The sequence below is a fragment of the Rhinatrema bivittatum genome, chromosome 1 (genome assembly GCF_901001135.1).
Source record: "Rhinatrema bivittatum chromosome 1, aRhiBiv1.1, whole genome shotgun sequence".
NCBI lineage: Eukaryota > Metazoa > Chordata > Amphibia > Gymnophiona > Rhinatrematidae > Rhinatrema > Rhinatrema bivittatum.
The window spans coordinates 317539558-317564559 of NC_042615.1; the positions used below are offsets into that span (position 1 = coordinate 317539558).

The 25002-nt window shown below is 44.5% G+C and overlaps 1 protein-coding gene across 2 annotated transcripts in view; it reads left to right on the forward strand.

Moving 5' to 3' along the window:
- The first annotated feature begins 6216 nt into the window (after nucleotides 1-6216).
- UNC5C (unc-5 netrin receptor C) overlaps nucleotides 6217-25002 on the forward strand; it is a 667077-nt gene continuing 648291 nt past the window's right edge. The window contains exon 1 of one of the 2 annotated variants that reach the window (XM_029597498.1): nucleotides 6217-6866. In XM_029597498.1, coding sequence (XP_029453358.1) covers nucleotides 6752-6866 — 115 coding nt within the window. In that variant the 5' untranslated portion in view covers nucleotides 6217-6751. The remainder of the gene's footprint in view (nucleotides 6867-25002) is intronic. The other variant, XM_029597494.1, reaches the window with a different exon arrangement.

Here is a 25002-nt window from a genome sequence, read left to right on the forward strand (position 1 = left end):
CTGCCTAACCTTGGAAATGTTTAAACAGATGGATATTAATCTGTCAGTAATTCCTTTTGGAGGTTTGTCCAAATTATGCACCAGAGAAGAACAAATGGCAAAACCCACTGCAGATTCTCAGCTCACCTTTAGGTTTCCCTATTCAGTAGAACGTGTAGCCTCTGCCAACCTCTACCAGATTTGATTTCTTTGAGAGATGAGTTTCACTTAGTGCTGCTATGTGGATTTTGAATTTCTTGATCACCTTGCTCTGAATAGGGTGGTGCACCTCTCTGGTCTAGAATCATTAATCAGTGTGCACAGTTAAAATTGGGTTTGCTTTTTTTTTTAACTACATTGTTGGGTGGCCAGCCAGGAAGAAGACCTGGCAGACTGTGGAAAAGTTTAGCAATTTTTAGGGTTCCTTTTCAATACCTGTCCCCAAATGGGGAGAGCATTGCTATCCCTGAACGGGGATGCTCCGTTGCCTATGAGTGCCATATCTACCTTGATCTATGGCAAGACAAACCATCACATGGTTGTGGATTTGTGACTAGAGACTCCCAGTAGCATCCTTGGCCCTGTCCCTGTCATCACTTGCTTGTCGCTACAGGACTTAGAAGGACATAGTGAATTTGTTTAGTCCCTTGGTGATGCCGAATAGCCTGCACATGAGTGCATTATAATGCAAGAGAGGCTTCTGCAGTCCTAGTTCCATTCTCTCATCAATAAACATCATGTGCTGACTGGGGAAGAAGCTGCCACAAGTTCAGGGGTGCCCAGTGGATGCAGGTTTTACTCTGGAGCAGCCTTCTTCTAGATATGCCGCCTTCCCAAGTCTCAGGAATCCTACTTGCCTGCACTATTTGACCCATAGCTGAGTCAAGGTTGGCAAAATGCCAGGGGGGCATTTACACATCTGTGGGCCTGTGAATATTATCTCTGGGATCCATGCTGTTCCAGTGCATAAATAAATAAGATCCCCAGCAGGTTAGCTTGGAGCTACAAGGTCGCAGTTGCCTCCCTCACCACCCAGCGTCTTGGTGAGGGAGAAGCTATATACTGGCAAGGAAGACTTGCACACTCGACTCCCTCTTTCACCTAGTCAGCAGCAGCTGTGCTAAGGCACTAGATGCATCCCATTCACCCTATAGCAGCTACCATTAACACACATGGTATATATACATAGACATATATGAAACAAAGTTTAATATCTAAAAGTAGATTGTCCAATTATGTGTTTTTACAGGATTGTTCTGAGAGGGTAGTGGTGGGGTCATAATGACTGAGTTTATCAGAATTTCAGGGAGGGGTGGGGGTCTAGGATCCTGAACATTGTGGATGGAGGGGGGCACAAGGCTGACGGTTCACCTAGGGCGGTCTTTCCCAAACCCTTCCCAGGAGCCCCGCAGCCAGCCAGATTTCGAGAACGTACGGAAAGTGGGTCGATGATGAGTAAGCGGGTTAGAAAAAGAGGGGGTGCAGGGCAAGGAGTGGAGAAGAAAGAGGGGGACTGTGGAGAAGGAGTGGAGGGAGCAGAAGTGGAGAGAAAGGAGAATGATGGGAAAGGGGTAGGGGACAGAAAGGGGGGAATCTGGGATTTGATGCTAGGGGATGTGGTTAGTGCAGTTAGTGTAGCTGGGTTTAAACAAGGACTGGATAAGTTCTTGAAGGAGAAGCCCATTAACGGCTATTAATCAAATGTACATAGGGAATAGCCACTGCTATTAAATGCATCAGTAGCATGGAATCTTCTTAGTGTTTGGGTACTTGCCAGGTTCTTGTGGCCTGGTTTGACCTCTGTTGGAAACAGGATGCTGGGATGGATGGATCCTTGGTCTGACCCAGCATGGCAATTTCTTATGTTCTTATGAAGCCTCCACCACTAGAGGGGCAACCATGCCTTTTCTGCCAAAGGAAAGAATTTTGTACCACAGCAGTGGGTGGGGTCCCAGGGCCAGAAAAATGCTAATTCTGGCACTGTAGAAATATAACAGAAACTTATATAAAAATCAACAAATGTCTATGTAGAAACACTTCCAGCTTTTAGCTTTCTAAATTTACACCTCTATAGAGATGATTTTAATGCAAGTTCTACCATCCCTAAATAAACTCGAGAGCAGGTTGAATTTCTTTCTTTTTTTTTTTTTTTTTTTAAACAATGCCCTCCTCACATCCCCAGCAAACGAAAAAAGAAAAAAATCAAGGCAACGGGGTTATACTTTGTTAATTTCAAGGACTGCAGAGCTGCTCTATATATCAGCAACAACAACAACAAACAACCAAAAAAAAAAAAAAAAAAGCCCTCATTATTTAAAAATGAGAAAAACGCTGTCATGAAATCTGGTTTCATGTTTTGCACAGGGACAAAACGGAGGCAAACCTAATAAATCAGCCCCGGAGTGTATTAATCCTCCCCCCAAGTACCAGAAGGCTCCTCGTTGCGGAGGCGAGAGCGGGAGTCCGCTCCGGCGCTCCAGCTCGGGATTTGGCTGTGGCTGCCGACAGGCAGGGGCCGGCCGAGCTCCGCCGACTCGAGCAGTGCAGCTCCGGCAGGGTTTCTCTCAGTCTCAGAGGAGCCTGGATCCGAGAGAGGGAGTCCGGCGATCTGGCACCCTCGGTCCAGTGCCCGGCACATGCCACCGCTGCCTTCTCACTTCTGCAAATCCACCCGAGCGCAGGGAGCCGGGGGCAGGATGCCGCTCTCGCTTCCTGCACGGCAAGATCCCGTTTCCAGAGAGTCCCTCTCTAGATCCAGAGTCAGACCATGAGGTTGGACCTGCTCCTGGCACCTTTGCCCGGCGAATTCTGAGCGAGCGCTTTGCTGCCAGGGGGGGACTTCTCTCCTCGGAGCCGAGGGCAAACTTCCCAGACTGAGGGCGGTGGATTTCCTCTTGGCTTTCTCCGGACTTCCCAGGTGGTGGCTGCTGCTGCTGCTGCTCCTTCTGCTCGTCCCTGGAAATCTCGGGAGTTTGGCGGGTGCCTGCCGGGGACCATGGGCAAGGGGCTGGAGACCGCCAGCTGCGGACTGGGGCTGGGCTACGTCCTGCAAATGTTCTTCTTACCTGCGCTGGCCATCCTGAGCGCCAGCAGCACCTCGGCAGCGCAAGGTAAGAGGCTCCCGAGCTGCCTCCTTCCCTTCCACTTTCTTTGCTTGCTTTAAAGGGCGAGGGAAGGGCTCTGGGGGGGCTGCAGTCCTGCACCTTTCAGCCGGTGTGAGGGACACAGCCCCCAAGTGCACAGCGCACAGCTAGACGCAGATTTTTTTTTTTTTTTATATGTGCAAAGGGCAAACACATTGCTCCGCACTACTGGGAGCCTGCACTTAAAAGAGCAACGTCTGAGTGAAATTATGGACAGGGAGATTCGCTATGGTGTTTGTTTGTTTGGTTTTGGTTTTTCTCGAGAGATTGATTGCTACCTTAGCCCGCAGGAGCTGAGGGAAAGGCTGGTGCAAATCAGGGACATATGATGATGAAGCGCATAAGTGACCTGGATACCGTAGCTGCAGGGCAGAGGGGGACGATCATCTGGGATATTTTAGTTTTGTTCTTTGGTCTGCGGGTAAGGCAGGGGCAGCCGGGGATGTTCATCCCGGAATGAGCCCAGCACCAGGCACTGCCCGCCTGAGGACGTCCTTGATCGCAGCAACTGAACGCGAGTCCAATCAATCGCGCATGCGATGCGGTGGCTGAGGACGTCTTCCTCTGCAGGAATTGCTTCTGTTCGCGCTTTGTCTGTGCATACGTTCCCCCGCGCACAAAGCTGACCGCGATAAATCTGGCTGCCAGAGTAGAGCTGGCATTTTACTTTATGTTTTGTTTTTTGTTTTGTTTTGTTTTTTTTTTTTGGGGGGGGGGGGGTTGTCACGTTGTGCGAGAACTTGGAGCCTGCAAGCTCCCTTCTTCTGATGCGATTGGTATCCCACTCCTGCGCCTGTACCCTGCAGTTTGCTATCCTGAGTTCCCTCCCCTCATTCACGTCCTTCTCTTATATTAAAGACCATTACTGTTTTAAGAGAATATGGGAAGGGGGGGGGGGGGTAACTATTGTACGGTTCACCTATAGAAAGAGTAATTGTACAAAAGATAAATGATTTTATAAAGGATCTCAGACCTGGTTTTTGCTTTATTTTATGAATTTTAGAGTGTCCTTTTAGGAACTTCGACGGCCCATTCTTTATCACGCCTTGTTTGTTATTGCTGATGTTTAGAGAGGAAGACGATTAATGCAAGCAAGGCAATACCTTCAACCAAGTGACTTGGTGTTACTGGGCAAGAAGCTTTTAAAGTCTGGGGGACGTAATTGGATAATTGACCACAGGAAGGACTGCGTGAATTAGGACTGCTCAAAGTAATTTTACTCCGGAGATTTGAGAGATCTTTGTGTCTAGATAATACGGAGACAGATTCGGGGGGGGGGGGGGGGGGGAAGGGAGTGAAAGGTGAGATCAATAGAGACAGTCAGGCAGAGAAGTAAACGGATTACACCCAGGCGGGAAGAGCAGGGCGGAGGGGGCCGATCAGGTTCCCATTCCTTTAGCGATTAAAAGCTCTTTGCAAGTCCTTAACCGGCTCACCTGCCTGTGCCGGGACAGGCGTCCCACGCAGCCCCTGGCTCTCCCCTCCCCGCAGGGGATCGGGGGACGTCTGCCCTTCCCCCTGGCACTGGGCAGGAGCGCCGAGTCCCGCGTCTGCCTTTGACCACCGCGAACTGGGAAAACGACCCCAGCCCGTTCCTGTCCTGCGCACCCTCCTCCTCCTCCTCCTGCTGCTGTCCTTACCCGCTGGTTAGGCAGCCTCAGCTCCCTGTGTCTTCGGCTTATATTTGCTCCCCTGCGCGTGCATTTGCAAGACAGGCGCGCGTGGCTTGCCCCTATTTGTGTGCTCAGGTGTGGGTACGGATTGTTTTCTAGTCTGGTCCGATTTAGGCGCACAGCGCATGGGAGAGGGCAGGGATCTGTGCACTCTTTGCCTTCACCTTTCTTATTCTCCCTCCGTAAGGGGAGGAAAGACTTTTTGCATTGATCTCTTCTCTCCCACTTTGGTGTGTGGGTGCTGCTGGGAAGTAGAAGTCCTGCGCACAGCAGCAAAAAAGGCGAGCAGCCTCGTCGGTGCGCTCAAGATACGATTAAAGCTGTAGGGAGAGGATTACAAGAACCGTGCAGTCATCAGGAGAATCAGGCGACACGGGCCGGCAGTTAGTGGAGGGCGAGGAGGAAACACGGGAGGAGCAGCAACCTGCCCTCACCAACCCAGTGCAGTCCCACAAAATCCCGCACGCCTTAGCGGATGAGAGGGGCTCCTACAGCCACTGGAGCCAACTTTTAAAAAGTCCGAGGCTCACCTGGGGGATGGGAGTTCCCCCCCGTTGTCCTGACAAGTGGGCACGATGAAAATGGGGAAGCTGAGCTCAGGGGGCATGGCAGGGCTGGCGTCAGGATGGACAATTTTCAGCATTTATCAAACACAAGAACCCTAAAAGCAGCCATTGCATTGGAACCTTCTATAATGTAATAATTATAGCCATGCACTAGCCTGTATGTAAAGCCAGCCCTGATAGCTATGTCACTTGGAGTAAAGATCAGTTTTTGAAGTTAAACCCGCGTGTGTGTGTGTGTTTCCTGTACTGTGGCAAGCAAATCGAGGTCCGGAATGCCCCAGCTGCCATGTCCCACAGATTTGGCTTAGGCCGGCGATCAGAGTGATGGCAGCCCTGGGGAAACTGCAAATTCACAGAGATCCACTATAAGTGATGTGATTGGCTATGTTCAAACCCTAAAATAATTGGATTGAGATTGTTGAATCCTTGGTCATACTGATTTGCAGGCCAGGGAAGAAGGGTAAAGTTGGACCCAGAGACTAGCCAGATAGTGAGTTTTTAAATATATGAACTGTGTGTTGCACATTAAAAAAAAAACAACAAAGTATAAAAAAGCAACACAAAACGTGTCAGATTCAATACAAGACCAAAAAGTAATACAACAGTGTAAACATAACACAATGCTGAATATATAGTCTATAGATACATTTTTATGTTGTTAAATTAAAGCATCTGTGGAGTTCATCTCAGTACAACAAAAGTGTACAAAAAAAAAAGCTACAACTATTTTTTACCCACTTTCCCCAAAGATAATTAGATCCCTCTTAAGTTTTTCCCTAATTCAAGGTCTGATTGTGCTAATCCGCCCAAGTACCAGAAGGCTCCTCGTTGCGGAGGCGAGAGCGAGAGTCCGCTCCGGCGCTCCAGCTCGGGATTTGGCTGTGGCTGCCGACAGGCAGGGGCCGGCCGAGCTCCGCCGACTCGAGCAGTGCAGCTCCGGCAGGGTTTCTCTCAGTCTCAGAGGAGCCTGGATCCGAGCGAGGGAGTCCGGCGATCTGGCACCCTCGCTCCAGTGGCCGGCACATGCCACCGCTGCCTTCTCACTTCTGCAAATCCACCCGAGCGCAGGGAGCCGGGGGCAGGATGCCGCTCTCGCTTCCTGCACGGCAAGATCCCGTTTCCAGAGAGTCCCTCTCTAGATCCAGAGTCAGACCATGAGGTTGGACCTGCTCCTGGCACCTTTGCCCGGCGAATTCTGAGCGAGCGCTTTGCTGCCAGGGGGGGGGGGGGGGACTTCTCTCCTCGGAGCCGAGGGCAAACTTCCCAGACTGAGGGCGGTGGATTTCCTCTTGGCTTTCTCCGGACTTCCCAGGTGGCTGCTGCTGCTGCTGCTGCTCCTTCTGCTCGTCCCTGGAAATCTCGGGAGTTTGGCGGGTGCCTGCCGGGGACCATGGGCAAGGGGCTGGAGACCGCCAGCTGCGGACTGGGGCTGGGCTACGTCCTGCAAATGTTCTTCTTACCTGCGCTGGCCATCCTGAGCGCCAGCAGCACCTCGGCAGCGCAAGGTAAGAGGCTCCCGAGCTGCCTCCTTCCCTTCCACTTTCTTTGCTTGCTTTAAAGGGCGAGGGAAGGGCTCCGGGTGCTGCAGTCCTGCACCTTTCAGCCGGTGTGAGGGACACAGCCCCCAAGTGCACAGCGCAGATTTCTCTCTCTGGGTCAATGCACTAAGCACTTTCCTCTAGACAGAAAACGGTAAAACCCATTGCTACATCTTGTAGGAGAAAGCCACTCTTAGGCACTTCTGAAACAAACTGTGTGTGATGGCAGAGTCGTTTCTCAGGGACTGGGAAAGGGATTTGCATGACGGATTGAACTGAAGGTAGAAAAACATGAATGTGATCTTGATTTTTTAGCTGCAAAGTCATCTCCAGAATCTTGTGATGTGGACATGAATGAATAGAAATAAGAACTGGGCACATCTGGGGGGGGGGGGGGAGGTCAGTCTTGTTCTTTGGGCGGGGTGGGTGTAAGGGGATAAACTGCGGAAGTGAGCAGTTTATCCCCCCCCCCCCTTGGCCAAAGGAAAAAGTCGAATCAGTCCCTTATCTCTTTGAGTAATTCGATTTCATTTTACTTTTTCTCTTCTACAAAACGCCGTTGCCTGCAAGGCAAACTCCGTTGAAGCGGGCCCAGAGTGCAATAACTTGTCACTTGTCCCACAGCCCTCAGGATCCTGAAAAAATGGCACATATTATAGCCTACTATTATTTGTGTTACAAAAAACTGGCTACTGGACTGTGTGCAAGTAAAGGAAGAGTCACTTGTTAAAATCTGGTGACAGGATCTGTCTGTCTAGAGTCTCTGTATACACTTTGTGCTTTGCCTGTGGATTTAGAGGTTGTTTTGTTTTGGGGTTTGTTTTTTTTTTTAGCTAATTCTTTTCTTTCCTTACCCTGAACTACCAGTTATTTCTGACATTTAAGTAAGAAGATGGTTAATTCGAGGTCGGACTTTTTTTTTTTTCCCCGGGCAGTTCGTTTTCTCGTTTTATGTTTTCAGAAACTTAGGGCCTTGCTCCACATAAACTTCCCCCGCTTCTGCGCTAGTGGAAAAAAAAAATCTTTATTGACTTAAATCCCTTAATTGGATAATTAACCACATAAAGAGCAGCTCAACTTATGATGGCTCTGTATGTTTTCTCCGGAGATTTGAGAGATCTTTGTGTCTAGATAATACGGAGACAGATTCGGGGGGGGGGGGGGGGGGGGAAGGGAGTGAAAGGTGAGATCAATAGAGACAGTCAGGCAGAGAAGTAAACGGATTACACCCAGGCGGGAAGAGCAGGGCGGAGGGGGCCGATCAGGTTCCCATTCCTTTAGCGATTAAAAGCTCTTTGCAAGTCCTTAACCGGCTCACCTGCCTGTCCCGGGACAGGCGTCCCACGCAGCCCCTGGCTCTCCCCTCCCCGCAGGGGATCGGGGGACGTCTGCCCTTCCCCCTGGCACTGGGCAGGAGCGCCGAGTCCCGCGTCTGCCTTTGACCACCACGAACTGGGAAAACGACCCCAGCCCGTTCCTGTCCTGCGCACCCTCCTCCTCCTGCTGCTGCTGTCCTTACCCGCTGGTTAGGCAGCCCAGCTCCCTGTCTTCGGCTTATATTTGCTCCCCTGCGCGCGTATTTGCAAGACAGGCGCGCGTGGCTTGCCCCTATGTGTGTGCTCAGGTGTGGGTACGGATTGTTTTCTAGTCTGGTCCGATTTAGGCGCACAGCGCATGGGAGAGGGCAGGGATCTGTGTGCACTCCTTCCTGAGCCTTCCTCCTATTTGCTTTGCACTCGCCTTTTTTTTATTTTCCCTCCGTAAGGGGAGGAAAGACGTTGTATTGATCTCTTCTCTCCCACTTTGGTGTGCAGATGCTGGGAACAAGCTTGTTCCCGTAAGTGGGAGTCCAGTGAGGCGTCCAGCTTCACTGATACTCTTTGACTCAAGATATTATTATAACTGCAGCAAAAAGAGACGTGCAAGAAAGAACTGTTTGTTGTTGTTTTTTTTTTTTTGTTGTCAGCATCAAAGAAACTATAGGTGACCGCTGCTAAGAAAGAGAAATTGGTTAGGATCTTGAACTTCCTTTCAGCATATTTGGGTGATCTGAACTGCAAAGTTTGTTTGCTCAGCTCCTATGTGACAAGGAAAGCAGTTTCTTGAAATGGGGCAGTGCCTGTAAACGGGTTCCTTTGTGCACCCTATGACATGATCCTCACTCCCAAAGCAGGATGTGCTGAGTAGGATCCCAATCCCTCAAATTACTGCCAGTGCTCACTGCTCACCTCATTGTACTTGCATTGTACCAAAAATAGCTTCCTTCTGGGCTTCCTTGTGATTTTAGGGCTCCCTGGTGTGGCTACTGGCAATTTTGGCCCTATGCGACTGAAAAAACCGGGTGTCTACTTGCATGCCTGACAACCCTAATCGTTCAGCTGTATGGTGGGTTTCCCACGTGTGGGTTAGTGACTGTGTACCTCTCAGGATGTGAGAGGGGTGATGGGTGCAATTAATATGCAAGTACATAACAGAGTAATGACTGCAGATAAAGACCAAATGGCCCAGCAAGTTGCTCATGTTAGTATCTGCTACTCCCTGCAGGTTTACCCCATGATTTCTGTTGAGGGTTGTAGGAACTGCTGCTGGGTGTAGGTTACCCCTGTGATCTAATATTGCTGTGTCACTGCTGTTCTATGTGCGATTTCAGTGGTTGGGTGGAAATGAAATGGGGAAAGGGAGGCATTTCCTTGCCCGTCATGATGGGTGTGCCTGAATGTGCTCTAATCTATATCAATGTCCGAGGCAAGCAAAAAAAAAAAAAAAATATATATATATAGTATTGGAAGGCTCATTTGGGTAGAAAAGTAATGCAGAACCTACTTTCATTCAAGAGGAACGTGACTTGGTCCCATGTGATGGCCCGGTAGGATGGAAAGGGACTTTTTTTTTTTTTTCCAGTGAGCAGACTCCTGCTTCTGCTCTTGAAGGCTGAATTCAGGAGAGTGCTCCAGAATCAGCAGGGTACATGGCTGACACAAGTAAAGTTTCCAGTCTGTTTATTAATATGTGTGTGTCTGAGGAGCAGCCCTATGCTGGAGGAGTACAGCCTTTCTCTGTGCTCCCAGCTTTATTACAAGGATAGAGCAGCCAAGATTGACCCCTGTGCCTTCCTACCCATAATTGCACATTTTCTACCCCGTATCTGAATATAGACACTGCCGAAGAAGCTCACCGGCCAGTGACATTATAATCCAGTGACTTGAGAGGCATAAGTGTTTCAAAGGCCAGGAGATGAATGCCCTCTTACTTAGCTGCGGACCCCTAATAAACAACAGAGAGACGAGGATATTCGCTCAGCTGAGCTTTATGCTTGCTCATTATTCTTCTGCCTTGCCTCCTGCCTTCTCAGAATTGAAGATTTATACAAGGATCACTTCCTAGGTGTGCCCCATGCCGTTGGTTTTCTTTTCCTCTGTGTAAAGATGCAGAAAAGTACACAGCTTATACGGGACATCTAAAGGCCTTATTTAATAAATATTTATTAGTGATTCAGTCATGAGATGTTGTTATATAAGGGGGCCACTATGGATTTATTGCACATAAGGAAACATCAAGCAGAAGTAAGATTCCATTCTGTAATGTCAATTCACCTTGTGAGTCGGGGCAGGGAAGACTTCCCTTTCTTTATCTTCTAGCTTTTTGGCCTTTTTTTTTTTATTTGATTTAAAAACGTTTTGGAATTTTCATGGCCTAATTTTGCATGGCTGTTTCATTCAACAATAACAAAAAAAAAAGTTCCATATTCTAGAAAGTTACCTTTCTTTACAAATAAAATTCTTCTTTTAGTACTTTCTCTTCAGCAAAACTCAGCCATAATGTGGCAGTGTCTTTGCACAACGGCAAAGAGTGTGCAATTTTATGAGTTCTGCTTTAGTCATACAATTCTTTTTTAAAGATCACTATTACAGAATAGCAAACCCAACAATATGTTTTCTTTTGAACTCACATCATCAGAGAGGAGGACAGCCATTGTCTTAACAATGTCAGCTCCTGAAAGAATCGTCCTGGGCCTCCCTTATACAATAAGTCACAATTGAATGCACAAAAAGTGAGATTTTTTAACTGCTTACCTGAGCTGATAAGACCATTAAGTCACAGAAGCAGCCAGGTGTTGAAAATATAAAGGGTTCGCTTTTGCTGTGGTTTCTGTTACTGGGAGGCTCTTTTCAGAGGACCATATTTTCCCTCTGCAAATACAGTGTTTCATAATCGGTCAGAGCATCTCAGCATCGCAATATGGTCCCATCCAGCTGAAATGCCAGGTTCTTTAACCTCTCAGAACTGATGCTGATTGGTGACACAACACCTGTAATTCGGGGTCATTTCCATAGAAATGAGAATTGCCACTACCTCTCCGGCTTTTGAAGCTACTCTTAGGCTTTGGCCATTCCTGGTGCACACGAACTTCTCACTAGTCAGATTGCTTCTTGGCCTTTAGGCTCCAATTCATATGTAAAGTCTGAGACATGAGCTTGGCCTTCTGACTGATACCGAGACCCTGTACAACACGGGGGAGGGAAATGTAACACCCCTGCCGCCATCCAACCCATTGGGGACATGAAAACAATCAGACTCATGATCTAAACAGGAGGATTAAACCCGTTTAAAAAAAGAATTATTGGACCAGCCTGGAAAATGCTTTTTTTGAAATGCCTGTCCAATTATGCATAGTTGCCACACTTGGTTTTGGGCATCTGGCTAATAAATTATGTCATCTTTATTACTCAAGGTATAGTCCTTCTAGCAGCAGATATCTGTTGGTACTAACAGACTGTTGCCTGCTCATTAGATCCTTCACATCCATCTAACAAAGTCAAGAGAGGTTATAACTAGCGACAAAGCCTACTACCCATCGGAAGTATTTGTTGTAGAAAGCGTGGGGGAAATATAGTTTTTAAAGCCTTCACATTCAGATATTTTGTTAGTTTTGTTTTGCACATTCCTGCTGCACCAGACACCTTTTCTCAGTGAAAGCCCACTATTTAATTATTACTGCTTATCTCAGTAGTTCATCCAGTTAATCTTGTGTTAAGTGCACAGTTTTATTAGTGTGGGAGCCTGTTTAATTTAGAAACCGTTCACTGAACAAAACAAAAGCGTATAAAAGGAGAAGCACCCAGCTCAGCCCAGCCGCTAGAGCAGGGTCTTATATTTGTATTTCTCACTTTTGAAACTCTGAAGCCCCTAATGCTAAAGCTTGCAGAAGAGCCCTTCTAATTAAATTAAAGTGATAATTTAAGAAGAAGTCCGTAAAAGAGCCAGATGTGCAGATATTTGTCCCAAGTCAGTGTACATTTTATTAAGTACCAGCAGCAGTTTGAAAACGCTTGGTGCGGAAAAAGTGAAATATAACATGAGAATTCACTAATCTTTTGGGGATACACTTTTTAATTAAATGCCTAGGCGTTTCTTGTTGAGCAAAGGACTTAATTAGCTCAGTGTATAGAGGGGACTTTAAAAAAAAAATATATATATATATATTATTTGTGGATCTAAACTGTAAGCATGCCAGTCAATAAAACACACTGAGCCATAGTGTACTTTACTGCATGCTCATAAAAGTAATTGCTGATTGGAAGAAAAATAAAAACTAATAAAGATGAATGTGTGTTGCAAGTTCCTGTTAACATTAATCATTTTTGCTTTTGTTGGGGGGGGGGGGGGGGAAATCATGCCATTAGTTTCAGATTTCAACAATTGTGAGAAGTCTAAAAAATTTATATGTACATTTACTGCCCTGTTTTTTGGTGCCTGTTCCTCCTGGATGACGTGCTCATGCTTTTGTTAGTCATAAAGCAGTAATCGCCGACCATGCCAGCCCTGTCCTCGGGGTGCGACTCAAGTCTGCTGCAAGCAGAGAGACAAATCTGACGAGGCAAAAGCAGAAGAGGAAGCACCCGGACGGATTTTGCTCGAGTGATCCCGCAGAAGAGAAAACAGTCAGACCTCACTGCTGTCATAAACCTTCTTCCATTTGTTTGTAGTACGTGCGATAGGCAGGTCCCTCACCATCAAGGCCCTTTAATGTAGCCAATCAGAAGGCAAGATTCTAGTGGCAGAATTCTAAATTCTAAGCCCTTCAGGCCTATAATTAAGAAGTATTCCCTGTGGTTAACAGCTATTTCCAGCAAATAATTGCCAGCGACCTCGGTCATGCATCTAGAGCCAAAGGCAAGGACACAGTAATAGAGGTCAAGGGCAGTAAACTGCCATTGAGAAGGACCAAACATATAGGCGGCTATTTCTGTTAAGACACCCATTTTTTTTTTTTTGGTTTATTTTATTGTTTATAAATAGAGCTTCTGTAAATTTGTGTTTTGGTAAATTAAGGGTTCTTTGAAGTGTACAAAAATTCAGTGTTTTTTTTGTGTTTTTGCGATGCAGGTACTATTACTGGGTATCTTTTCTGGTTCAATTAAATACATGCATAAATTTGTAAAGCTGAGGAGTCATCAGTGCAGAAAAGCCAAAAAACAAGAGTGGAAGATCAAGGGCAGGCAAAGGGGGATGAGAGAGTACCAGGGGAGGTGGTGTACTGCAGCAGAGTATTTTATGGATGTTTATAGCTTCCAATTTTATGTTTAACTATTAATCATTGTTTAAAGGGACAAAACCAGGTTTAGGAAAATGGATAGGGATAGGTCTACCAAGATGATTATCTTATCCAGAGGCCTGTTATTTATTTATATATATATATATATATATATAATTTTTTTTTTTGCACTATCCTTGCACTGAATTTTAGCATTTTTGTTCAGATTTCTTTCTAAGCTTTTCAACAAACATTTGGAAAATTTAAAGGCTTTTAAATTTAATATGAATGCACACATATTCAACATTTACAAAGGGGAACCTTTGTTCAAGGTGGGTCACAGCAGCATTCATCCATAATACATATCCCATTTCAATAAAAATACAAAATAAAAAAGTTCTAAGGTCATACAGGTTAGTATCATAAGAGTTACCAAAAGACTCATAACCCCCAGGCAATTCACAGCTAACCCATAATACACTTCAGAATCTCAAATATCACATAATATTATGCAACCCTCTAAGTGTAATACACTGGAATCTGTTATCATTGCAACAGAAGGAGGCAATATAGAAACATAGAAATGACGGCAGAAGAAGACCAAACGGCCCATCCAGTCTGCCCAGCAAGCTTCGCACTTTTTTTTCTTCTCATACTTATCTGTTTCTCTTGGCTCTTAGTAACCTTTTGGTTCTATTTCCCTTCCACCCCCACCATTAATGTAGAGAGCAGTGTTGGAACTGTATCTAAGTGAAATATCTAGCTTAATTAGTTAGGGGTCGTAACCGCCGCAATAAGCAAGCTACACCCATGCTTATTTGTTTACCCAGACCTTGTAATTCAGTCCTTGTTGGTTGTTGTTTGTATATAGATCCATTTTTCTTCATTCCCCCTGCCGTTGAAGCAGAGAGCTATGCTGGATATGCGTGAAGTATCGGTCTTCCTCCCCTGCCGTTGAAGCAGAGAGCTATGCTGGATATGCGTGAAGTATCGGTCTTTCTCCCCTGCCGTTGAAGCAGAGAGCTATGCTGGATATGCGTGAAATATCGGTCTTTCTCCCCTGCTGTTGAAGCAGAGAGCTATGCTGGATATGCATTGAAAGTGAAGTATCAGGCTTATTTGGTTTGGGGTAGTAATCGCCGTAACAAGCAAGCTACTCCCCGCTTTTTTGTGAATGAAAATCTTTTTTTCCACATTTCCTCTTGCCGTTGAAGCTTAGAGCAATGTTGGAGTCGCATTAACCATGTGTATGTTTATTGAATAAGGGTATTATCTCCAGGTAGTAGCCATCATTCCCGCAAGCCACCCACTCTTCATTCACGTCCTCTAGACTTTATGGATCCACAGTGTTTATCCCACGCCCCTTTGAAGTCCTTCACAGTTCTGGTCTTCACCACTTCCTCCGGAAGGGCAATCCAGGCATCCACCACCCTCTCCGTGAAGAAATACTTCCTGACATTGGTTCTGAGTCTTCTTCCCTGGAGCTTCAAATCGTGACCTCTGGTTCTGTTGATTTTTTTCCGACGGAAAAGGTTTGTCGTTGTCTTTGGATCATTAAAACTTTTCAAGTATCTGAAAGTCTGTATCATATCACCTCTGCTCCTCCTTTCCTCCAGGGTGTACATATTTAGATTCTTCAATCTCTCCTCATAAGTCATTTGATGAAGACTCTCCACCTTTTTGGTCGCCCTTCTCTGGACCGCCTCCATCTTGTCTCTTTGGAGATATGGTCTCCAGAACTGAACACAGTACTCCAGGTGAGGCCTCACCAAGTACCTGAACAAGGGGATAATCACTTCCCTTTTCTTACTCAATATTCCTCTCTCTATGCAGCCAGCATTCTTCTGGCTTTAGCTATTGCCTTGTCACATTGTTTCGCCGACTTCAGATCATTAGACACTATCACCCCAAGGTCTCTCTCCTGCTCCGTGCACATCAGCCTTTCTCCCCCCATTGAATACAGTTCATTCAGATTTCCACTCCCCATATGCATGACTCTGCAGTTCCAACTGCAGACATCAGAGCAGTATATCACCAGAGCTGTCCATGTTGAACAGCACCCTCAAATACCTACATGATATCTGCAATTTTTCAGCTTTCTCTGAACAGCACACAGTGTGTTTCTAATCTTCAGTTTCCTGGTAGAGCACACCATAGAAGTGGGGCCTTGCCAGGAATGTCTTATCTCAAGGACAGACTACCTTTAAGTGCTGTACTGAAGGCAAAGCTAGGTGATTGTCCTGACTGCAGTGGCTCTGCTCAATCCAATTAGCCTGCAGTATCACAGTGGCCGTCTTAGCAGGATTGGCTAAACCATTTTTCTCTTGGCATATCTCTTTGCTGTACCATGGGCCATAAACAGGTATCGGTGACTTGCAAAATTTCCTTTATGTCAAACCGTTAGCTCCTTTATGTTCCTCTGCGGTTCTTGAGTGATGCTGCAAAAGTGGCCTGCAGCAGGCTATTTATCTGATTTTAAAATATCTATACTGCTATTATCTATGAACACACTGAGCATTAGACTCTACAGAAAGCATAAGAACATAAACACAGAAATAACGTATAGAGACAATAAATATTAGGAGTAATAAAGCAATTCTGAAAGTAAATAAGTCTTAAGGCAGGCTAGGCTCTACAGGAGGATAAAGAGGTCCACTGCCACAAAGTAAATCATTTCAGGAGAATCAAAATTCAAGGTACCACTTGGAGATGCTCCCTGGTGGCTCTTAATGATGGGTAGTGACATGTAGACCAAGCCTATACCCAAGATAAACAGGACTCCTCAACTACAGAGCTGTAAAAGTATTACTTAAACCTTGAATTCTGCCCAGAAGTTAATGAACTGGAAGTCAGAACTCTTGACAAGACGAAGGTGCGGCAAATATTTTAGGACCAACACTAATATTAATTCAAGCACTTACCTTTTACAGATGCTGTAACTGGTTGAATTAGTTTAGAAAACATGTTTTAGCTTACAGCAGGTAATAAGCTTAAGAAACTTGCTCCTTCTAAACCGCATTTCCCTGTAAGAGGAGATCTGCAGGCTGTTTTTAATATTGTCAAGTTTATTACTTCTGCCAAAGTGGCAATGGCTTTAAACTTAGCTGAGCCACAGACTAAAAGCTTTTGTTGTAGAGCCAGCAGCTCTTCAGTTATACTCTAGATGGAGGCAATCTTTCCTTCTGTTTCTTGGATACCTAAGCAATCCGTGGATCCAGTGTCTGACCACTGATTACATCTTCAGAGGACTGGCCAATCCAGTTATAGGTAAATTCTCTCCACAGTCAGGCCAATGCAATAGCGGCACCCGTTAAACAGGCACTCGTGATTGAGCACCCACTCTCTTAAAGCGCGCTGATCCACCTCTCGCGGGCGCCCAATTTAATATTTAAGTGGGCTGGCAGTAAAAAAAGAGAGGCACTAAGGAAAATTGTGTGTCCCTAGCACCTCCTCGGCATGCGGCGCCCAGGAGAGGTGGCTGTGCACAGGTTAGGAAAACAGACGCTTGTTAATTGAGCATCCATTTTCCTAACCTGCCTGCCGGCGACGTGATTTTTTTTTTACCGGTTCTCCTTTTTTTTCAATTCCTCCGACTTAATATCGCCACGATATTAAGTCGAAGGAAGTACAGAAAAGCAGTGTGTTTTCTGCTTTTATGTTTACGTTTGGGGCTTCTCTAAAAGTAACTCCTGCTCCAGGGCAGGCATTCATTTTTGACAGTAAAAATGTGTGTGCTGGGTGCACGTTTGTTTTTGTGCATTGGAGGGTAATAGCTAATAGCCTCATCAACATGAATTAACAAGTGATGAGCACTATTAGCTATGTGCTGGTTTGGATGCGCATTTTGGACGCACTAATCCCCTTATTGCATGAGCGGTTTTTGGATGCACGTCCAAAACACATGTTAAACACATTTTAAGCACATTGAAGCAAGAGAGGCATTTTTTGCACTTATAAATAAAATAAAATGAAAATTTCACCTTCGGAGAGTTGGTAAATGAGGTGATAACAACTGGTGTTTAAATCAAGAGAGGGGTTGTAGCCCTGTAGAGGGCAAGAGCCCATGAGATTGGATACACCATATAAGAGTCTGATACCACTCTCTGTCGGTGTTTTCTTTTAAAATTTTGTGGGTAAGGGAAGAAATTACGTTATATTCTGCTATTTTTGCAGTGCACCTCAAGTGATTAGAGTACTTTATTTGAGTTAAACACATTTAAAGCCATGCACTCGGCTGAGCGAACTATATTACATCAGCCTGACTGTGTATGGCTGCATAGTCATTGCAGAGGATCTCTGTGTCACCCTCCTCCAATGAATATTAAATTCTGGTGCCGGTACACTGTTTTAGGATTTGGTGTCATGGCTCTGCCATATAAACATAGGCTGTCCTGTCAGCTGCCATCCCAGGTCCTCTCTCTCCCCTCCTGCTTCCCACAGAAGACTTAAGAAGGCTGATAGAACTTCCTAAAAGGAAACATGTCACAAATTATTTGAACTAATCCTCAACTGCTTACATCATCACGGCAGCAGAGAGGCTATGGTTTTCACATACTCCTTTAAGAACCCTAGCACTGTTTTGAAGGCCTCTGCTACTGATCTTTTTTTTTTTATTTAAACTTTTAGAATTTGTTGACGGAGAAAGAAGCCAGCTTTAAGACAAAACGCCTTGTTTTTCATCTGGTCCTCTCAGAAACAAAAACATACAATTACTTGCTTACAGTAGAGAATCGATGGAACCCTTGAACTCATGGCCTAAGCTGTTTCCTGAGTCATGCTCCAACACTTCAGTGCCCAAATCTCAGCAGCCCTCTGCTTTTTTGCTTCTGTCCCTCTCCTCTCAGCCTGCAGGGATCAGGAGAAGAGGGGGGGTGAGACTGGAGATGACAAGGAAGAGCCACACTCTGCTTCCAAATCCAGCCCATCACTCAGGATGTGGAGGGGAGGAGGTAATCCTGGAAAAGACACTGCAAAGAATAGCCACTTTTATCCCTAATCAAGCTGCTCCCCCTCCTCCTATTTTCCCCCTCCCTTCCAATCTAAAGGGAACAGGAAGGAAGGGCTGAGGCTGAAGTGGACTGGAGAGCAAATAATTATTTGGTATTTGACTGCATATTACAATGTATAATTTGTGGCTACTTATGTAAGATTTGCTGAATGTGTGTGTGTGATGTAGGCGAGACATTCTGCTAGCATGTAATGTCTGTGTAAAAATCTGTAGCAGTCAGAGCTTGTTTTATTTGCCCAATAGCAGGGACAATGGTATTCTAGGGCCAAGTGGAATACGTGCAGTGTTGACTTTTTATATAGGGTTGTTGCTGTTAGATATGGCAGGTTTGCTATTTAAGTTCTGAGTGACTTTTTTTTTGGCAGGATTTTGTTACTTCACAAAGAATCTGGTAAAGTAGGCAGACTGTGACTGTTGCTGAGGTGACAACACAATTTTAAGTTTTTTTTTCCCTTTGGTGAATAGTAAGGGGAAACATCCTAGTTCAGGCCAGCCAACTAACCAATTCAGAGGTTACCTTCAACCAATGAAGTATGGATGTTTTTTATTTACAAATATATGCATTTTTTTTTTATTGCAGTACATCCCTAAAAATTAATCAGACATTATAATATGATTTCAGAAACATTTACATTATATAAGAAATAAAGTTTAATATGTATGGAGATCTGTATCGAGTAAGCCACTAAGTGGTAAAGTTAGCCAGATAACTTCAGCTGAATATTCAACAGACAACTCTCCCACTGAATATATTTGACTAGTTATCTGTAACTTTACCTGGATGAAACCTAACTGGCTATGTACTGGATATAGCAGGGTAAGTTTTAAAAAAGCAACAATCTGGCAGGCCAATTACCTCCCAGTGAAGAAAAAATTGTCAGGGCTGTAGTGGCCCTATGACACCATTTTCCCTATTCAAACATTTGGGCCACCATCCCCCTGAACTCCTTAAAGCTTTGTTTTATCCTTGCGGGCGGTAGGGACACTTATTATCTTCTCCTAACTTGATGGACTCTCTACCTGGGTAACATCAAGCTAGGTTGAGAGAACATTGCACAAATCTCATCTTTGGGGGAGTTTCCTCACTCCGAAGATCATCAAATCTTCACAAGAATGCACCGTTCTGTTCGTATGTCGCACTCTGTATATCAAAGTGGCCCCTAACCCCCTACACTAATACCTAAAGCTCACCTCGAGTAGCTAGGTGAGCCTCCTATAGAGCTATAAATACCTACCTAGTATGAGGGCTTTATAGCTAGTCTCTCTCTCTCTCTCTCTCTCTCTCTCTCTCTCTCTCTCTCTCTCTCTCTCCCTCCCCAGTGGTTGTAGGTAGGAAATATAACAATTCTGGCACTTAGTGCAAAAAAGTTATTGCAGTTTTACCATAAAACATGCCCTTTTCCTATCATATGCAATATTTAGTGCATTTGATAAATCCAGGCCTTACATTGTAAGCCCTGAGGGATAGAGAAATACCTATAGTACTTGAATGTAATCCACTTTGAAATGCTGAAAAAAGTGGAATATAAAAACCTAAATAAAATAAAGGTTAAGAGTCTAGCTCAGGCATGGATGTTGTTTAAAAATACCATCTTGGAAACCCAGACCAGCTGTATTCCAAGCATTAGAAAAGGTGGAAGGAAGGCTAAACAACTACCAGCATGGTTAAAAGGTGAGGTGAGAGAGGCTATAATATCTAAAAGAGCATCTTTCAAGAAATGGAAAAGGGATCCAAATGAAGAATACAGGAAACAGCATAAGTACTGGCAAGTCAGATGCAAAGCATTGATAAGGAAGACAAAGAGAGAATTTGAAAAGAAGCTTCCTATGGAAGCAAAAACTTATAATAAAAACTTTTTCAGGTACATTCAAGGTAAAAAGCCTTTGAGGTGATTGGTTGGACCATTAAATGATCAAGGGGTAAAAGGGGCACTTAGGGATGATAAAGCCATAGCAAAGAGACTAAATTAATTCTTTGCTTCGGTATTCACTGAGACAGATGTAGGAGATATAACCATGTCACAAATGATTAACAAAGGTGATGATTCAGAAGAACTGAAACAAATCTCAGTGAACCTGGAAAATGTACTAGGGCAAATTGACAAACTAAAGTGTGACAAATCACCTGGACCAGATGATATACATCTCAGAATGTTGAAAGAACTGAGAAATGAAATTGCAAACCTGCTATTGGAAATTTGTAAACTATCAGTAACATCATCTATGGTTCCTGAAGACTGGAGGGTTGCCAATGTATTGCCAATTTGTAAAAAGGGATAAAGGGATGATTCAGGAAACTACAGACCAGTGAGTCTGACATGTATGCCAGGCAAAATGGTAGAAAACAATCATAAAGAACATAATTGCTAAACATATAGATAAGCATAGTTTAATGGGATAAAGCCAACATGGTTTTATGCAAGGGAAGTCTTGCCTCACAAATTTGTTACATTTTTTGAAGGTGTAAATAAACATGTGGATACAAGTGAGCCAGCTGATATAGTGTATCTGGATTTCCAGAAAACATTTCACAAAGTCCCTCATGAGAGACTTCTTAGGAAATTAGAAAGTCATGGGATAGGTCACAGTGTCCTATTTTGGATTGTCAACTCGTTAAAAGATAGAGAATAGGGCTAAATGGTAAATTTTCCCAATGAAAAAAGTGGAATAGTGGAGTGCCCCAGGGATCTGGTCTGGGACCAATGCTTTTTAATATATTTTATAAATAACCTGGAAATGGGAACAAGTGAGGTGATCAAATTTGCCAATCACACAAAATTATTCAAAGTTGTCAAATCACAAATGGACTGTGAGAAATTACAAGAGGACATTGCAAAACTGGGAGACTGGACATGCAAATGGCAAATTAAATTAAATGTAGACAAGTGCAAAGTGATGCACTTAGGGAAGAGTAACCCAAATTATAGCTACATAATGCAAGGTTCCATATTAGGAGTCACCACTCAGGAAACATTTCTAGGTGTCATCATTGATAATAAGTTGACATCTTCTTCTCAGTGTGCAGCAGCAGCCAAGAAAGTAAATAGAATGCTAGGGATTAGTAGGAAAGGAATGGAGAATAAAACAGAGAATATCATAATGCCTCTGTATTGCTCCATAGTGCAACCTCATCTTGAGTATTATATGCAGTTCTGGTCGCCACATCTCAAAAAAGATATAGCAGTATTAGGAAAGGTACAGAGAAGGGAAACGAAAATGATAAAGGGGATGGAACAATTCCCCAATGAAGAAAGGCTAAAGAGGTTAGGACTCTTCAGCATGGAGACAAGATGGCTGAGGGAGATATGATAGAGGTCTATAAAATAATGAGTGGAATGAAACAAGTAAACATTAATCAGTTGTTTACTCTTTCAAAAAGTACAAAGACCAGGAAGGAAGTTACTAGGTAATACATTTAAAACTAATAAGATATATTTTTTTTTACTCAATGCATAATTAAGCTCTGGAATTCATTACTCTCAATTCCAACATTACTCTCTGCTTCTAAGGCAGAAGGTAACAGGGAATTGGACTCTAACAGCAACCAACAAGGGCCCTGACTTTGACGGCCTGGGAAACTGATAAGAATGGGGGACTTGTTTGGCTCAACAGAAACTACCACAAACTTGCTGGGCAGACTGGATGGACCGATGGTCCTTTTCAGCCATCATTTCTATGTTTCAATGTTATGTATAGGTGGTGAAAGCTATTAGTGTAGCTGTGTTTAAAAAAGGTTTAGACAGGTTCCTGGAGGAAAAGTCCATTAACCATTAAGGTAGAGTTGCAGAAATCCACTGCTTATTCTTGGGGTAAGCAGCTTGGAATCTATCTCACCCTTGGGATCCTGCTAGGTACTTGTGACCTGGATTGGCCTCTGTTGGAAACAGGATGCTGGGCTTGATGGACCTTAGCTCTGACCCAGTATGGCATGTTCTTATGTCTCCCCTCCCACCTACCTGACATGAAAACCATTTGAGAAGCCTCCTCTCAATCCAGTGCCCTGCACTCATAAAAAGTCTCATTTCCAAATTATCCTAAGCCTAGTTAGGAGGGCACAAGCTTGCATCCTCCCAGCTAAGTCGTTCTGCCCCAGGAATGCCTCTGCACCGCCTCTATTTTTTATTTCCCTGAATAAGTTTTAGCCAGGTTTATGACTTACAATGTATCCAGTCGGGGAGTGCGGGGGAGGGGGGGTAGTGGATATTTAAAATCCAAGGTTTGTCCGGCTAAACCCCAAATTTAGCCAGACAAAGCTTCTGAATATGGATCTCTGTGTTTTCACAGGATTGTTGCAGGAGGGTTGGCGAGTGGGATTGTAATGATTGTTGGTTTTAATAATCGAAATCTAAGTACGAATTTATTGCCAGAGGAAGTGGTTAGTGCAGTTAGTGTAGCTGGGTTCAAAAAAGGTTTGGATAAGTTCTTGGAGGAGAAGTCCATTAACTGCTTTTAATCAATTATACTTAGGGAATAGCCACTGCTATTAATTGCATCAGTAGCATGGGGTCTTCTTAGTGTTTGGGTAATTACCAGGTTCTTGTGGCCTGGTTTTGGCCTCTGTTGGAAACAGGATGCTGGGCTTGATGGACTCTTGGTCTGACCCAGCATGGCAATTTCTTATGTTTTTATGATGCCTGTTAGCTTGAAAATTAGTAGGAAGAGGCAGGGGAGGGGGTGGTGGCCAAGGCTGATGGGTTATCGGGGTGCCTAATATCCTCGCAGCTGCCCTGACCATAATGCAAGGCCCTTAATAGTCTTTATGCCAGCCCGCATGGGCCAGAAAGTGGAATAGGCCTCGATCCACACTTGCATGGGTCTGCACTGGCTAGAACAAGGTAGAGGCTTACCTTCTAGTGGTCTGTTGGGGCTGGAAGAAGCTAGAGGTGTGCTCGCATTGGACTGTGTGGGTGGGAAGGAGGAGGTGCCAAATGGCTGCCATGCCATCAGCCGGCACAGAGGAGGAAGTGGTTAAAGCGGCCCTGCCTGGAGACACCCCCCCCCCCCCTCAGCCAGTCTCATTTTCAAGGTATTCTTCGTGAATATGCATGAGATAGACTGGCATAGACGGGATCTCCAGTGCATGCATCTATATTTCAGGAATAATCATTGTGGATTTCTTGAAAACTCAGCTGGTTGTTGGGTGCCTGGGACAGGTTTGGAAAGGCATGCTCTAAGCAGCAGACTGCTTTTCCTCTACAGGAGCTATTTAAATTATGTATTTCGGTGTACATTATTTATATTTAAATCTGTCATCTGATGAGGAGACTCTCAGTGGGAAACTAAATTCAGTCTAGAAGAACAAAGCCTAGCTATTTAGTTCTTAATATAATTTTTTATGCACATCTATACTTGTTTTCTGACGTTTAATCCATTCAGGATTTCTCTTTGGAATTTAAGTGAACCAAATCAGATTTGTAAAGAACTGGCTCCAATTATCATTTCAGGAAAAAGAAAATGGCAGAAAATCTGCCTTTGCAGTGCACTGGGAAACCTGTAGTAATCGTGGCACAGAGTTTATTTTAGAATGCCGTGGAAGAGCGTGAACGTTGTCGCTCATTCAAAAGCCTGAGTTGCGTTAAGCTGCGATGAGAATAAAAAGCACTGAGGCTGATTTTTCGGTTGCTAAAAAGGAGCTTTTTTTTTATTCAGGCCACCGAGGCTATTCAGAGGTTGAAGCCAGAAAAGACTTTTTAAGCACACAGAACAAAAGCCCACCTGTTGTGTTGCTGGTCGGAGTGAGCTGGAAAGGCAGAAGGATCTTGCTAACCCAGGGCTTTTTCAGGCACTCCCAGGCCTGCACTTGCTGCTGATACCGAAGGCGAGCTTCTACCCGGGTATGCGGGCCGTTCGCGCTCTCACCTACAGCATACATGTCTGCCTCCTTGTGGCTGGAGCAAGCATTTACACACTAGGCCTCATACGTACACATGGGTTTGTCGTGTGTGTTTTTTAATTGAAGGAAGGGAAAAGGGAAGAGAACATGTTTCCAGCTGCAGCACCTGCAAGAGGCATAAAACAGTTTATCCACAGTCCTCCTTTTTCTACACAAGATGTTTTCAGTATTTATTTCCTTTTCTGTTATATATCATTTTTTGTTTTTGTTTTCCAGGGCAATCCTACTAGAGCCTGAGGGCTTCTTCCTGTGTTTCTTCCCACTGCACAAGTAGCAGCCTTACATCTTGTCCCTCATCCTTGCAGTAACAATACATGGCGGGATTCGGAATGTGGCCATGGACTGAAAACAAACAAATAAAACCTCAGACTTGCCTTGTGGCTATAATTAAATGGGAGCCTCATAAATTATTCTTAAATTCTTCTTCTTCTTTTTTTTAATTTGCATTTATTTATTTATTTTTTACAAACTCTGACAAACATGGGAGCGAAAGAATTATTTCTCACTCGAGAGGTTCAGAAGTTCACTGAGTCCGTCAATCAGATTTGACCAAAACTGAGCCAGTAGGAGCCACTTGTCAGATCTTGGCATCCTTTCTAATCCCCTAGTGGAAGTGACCACGGCACTGGCAGTTCAGTAATTATATCACCTGCCCTTTTCATTAGCC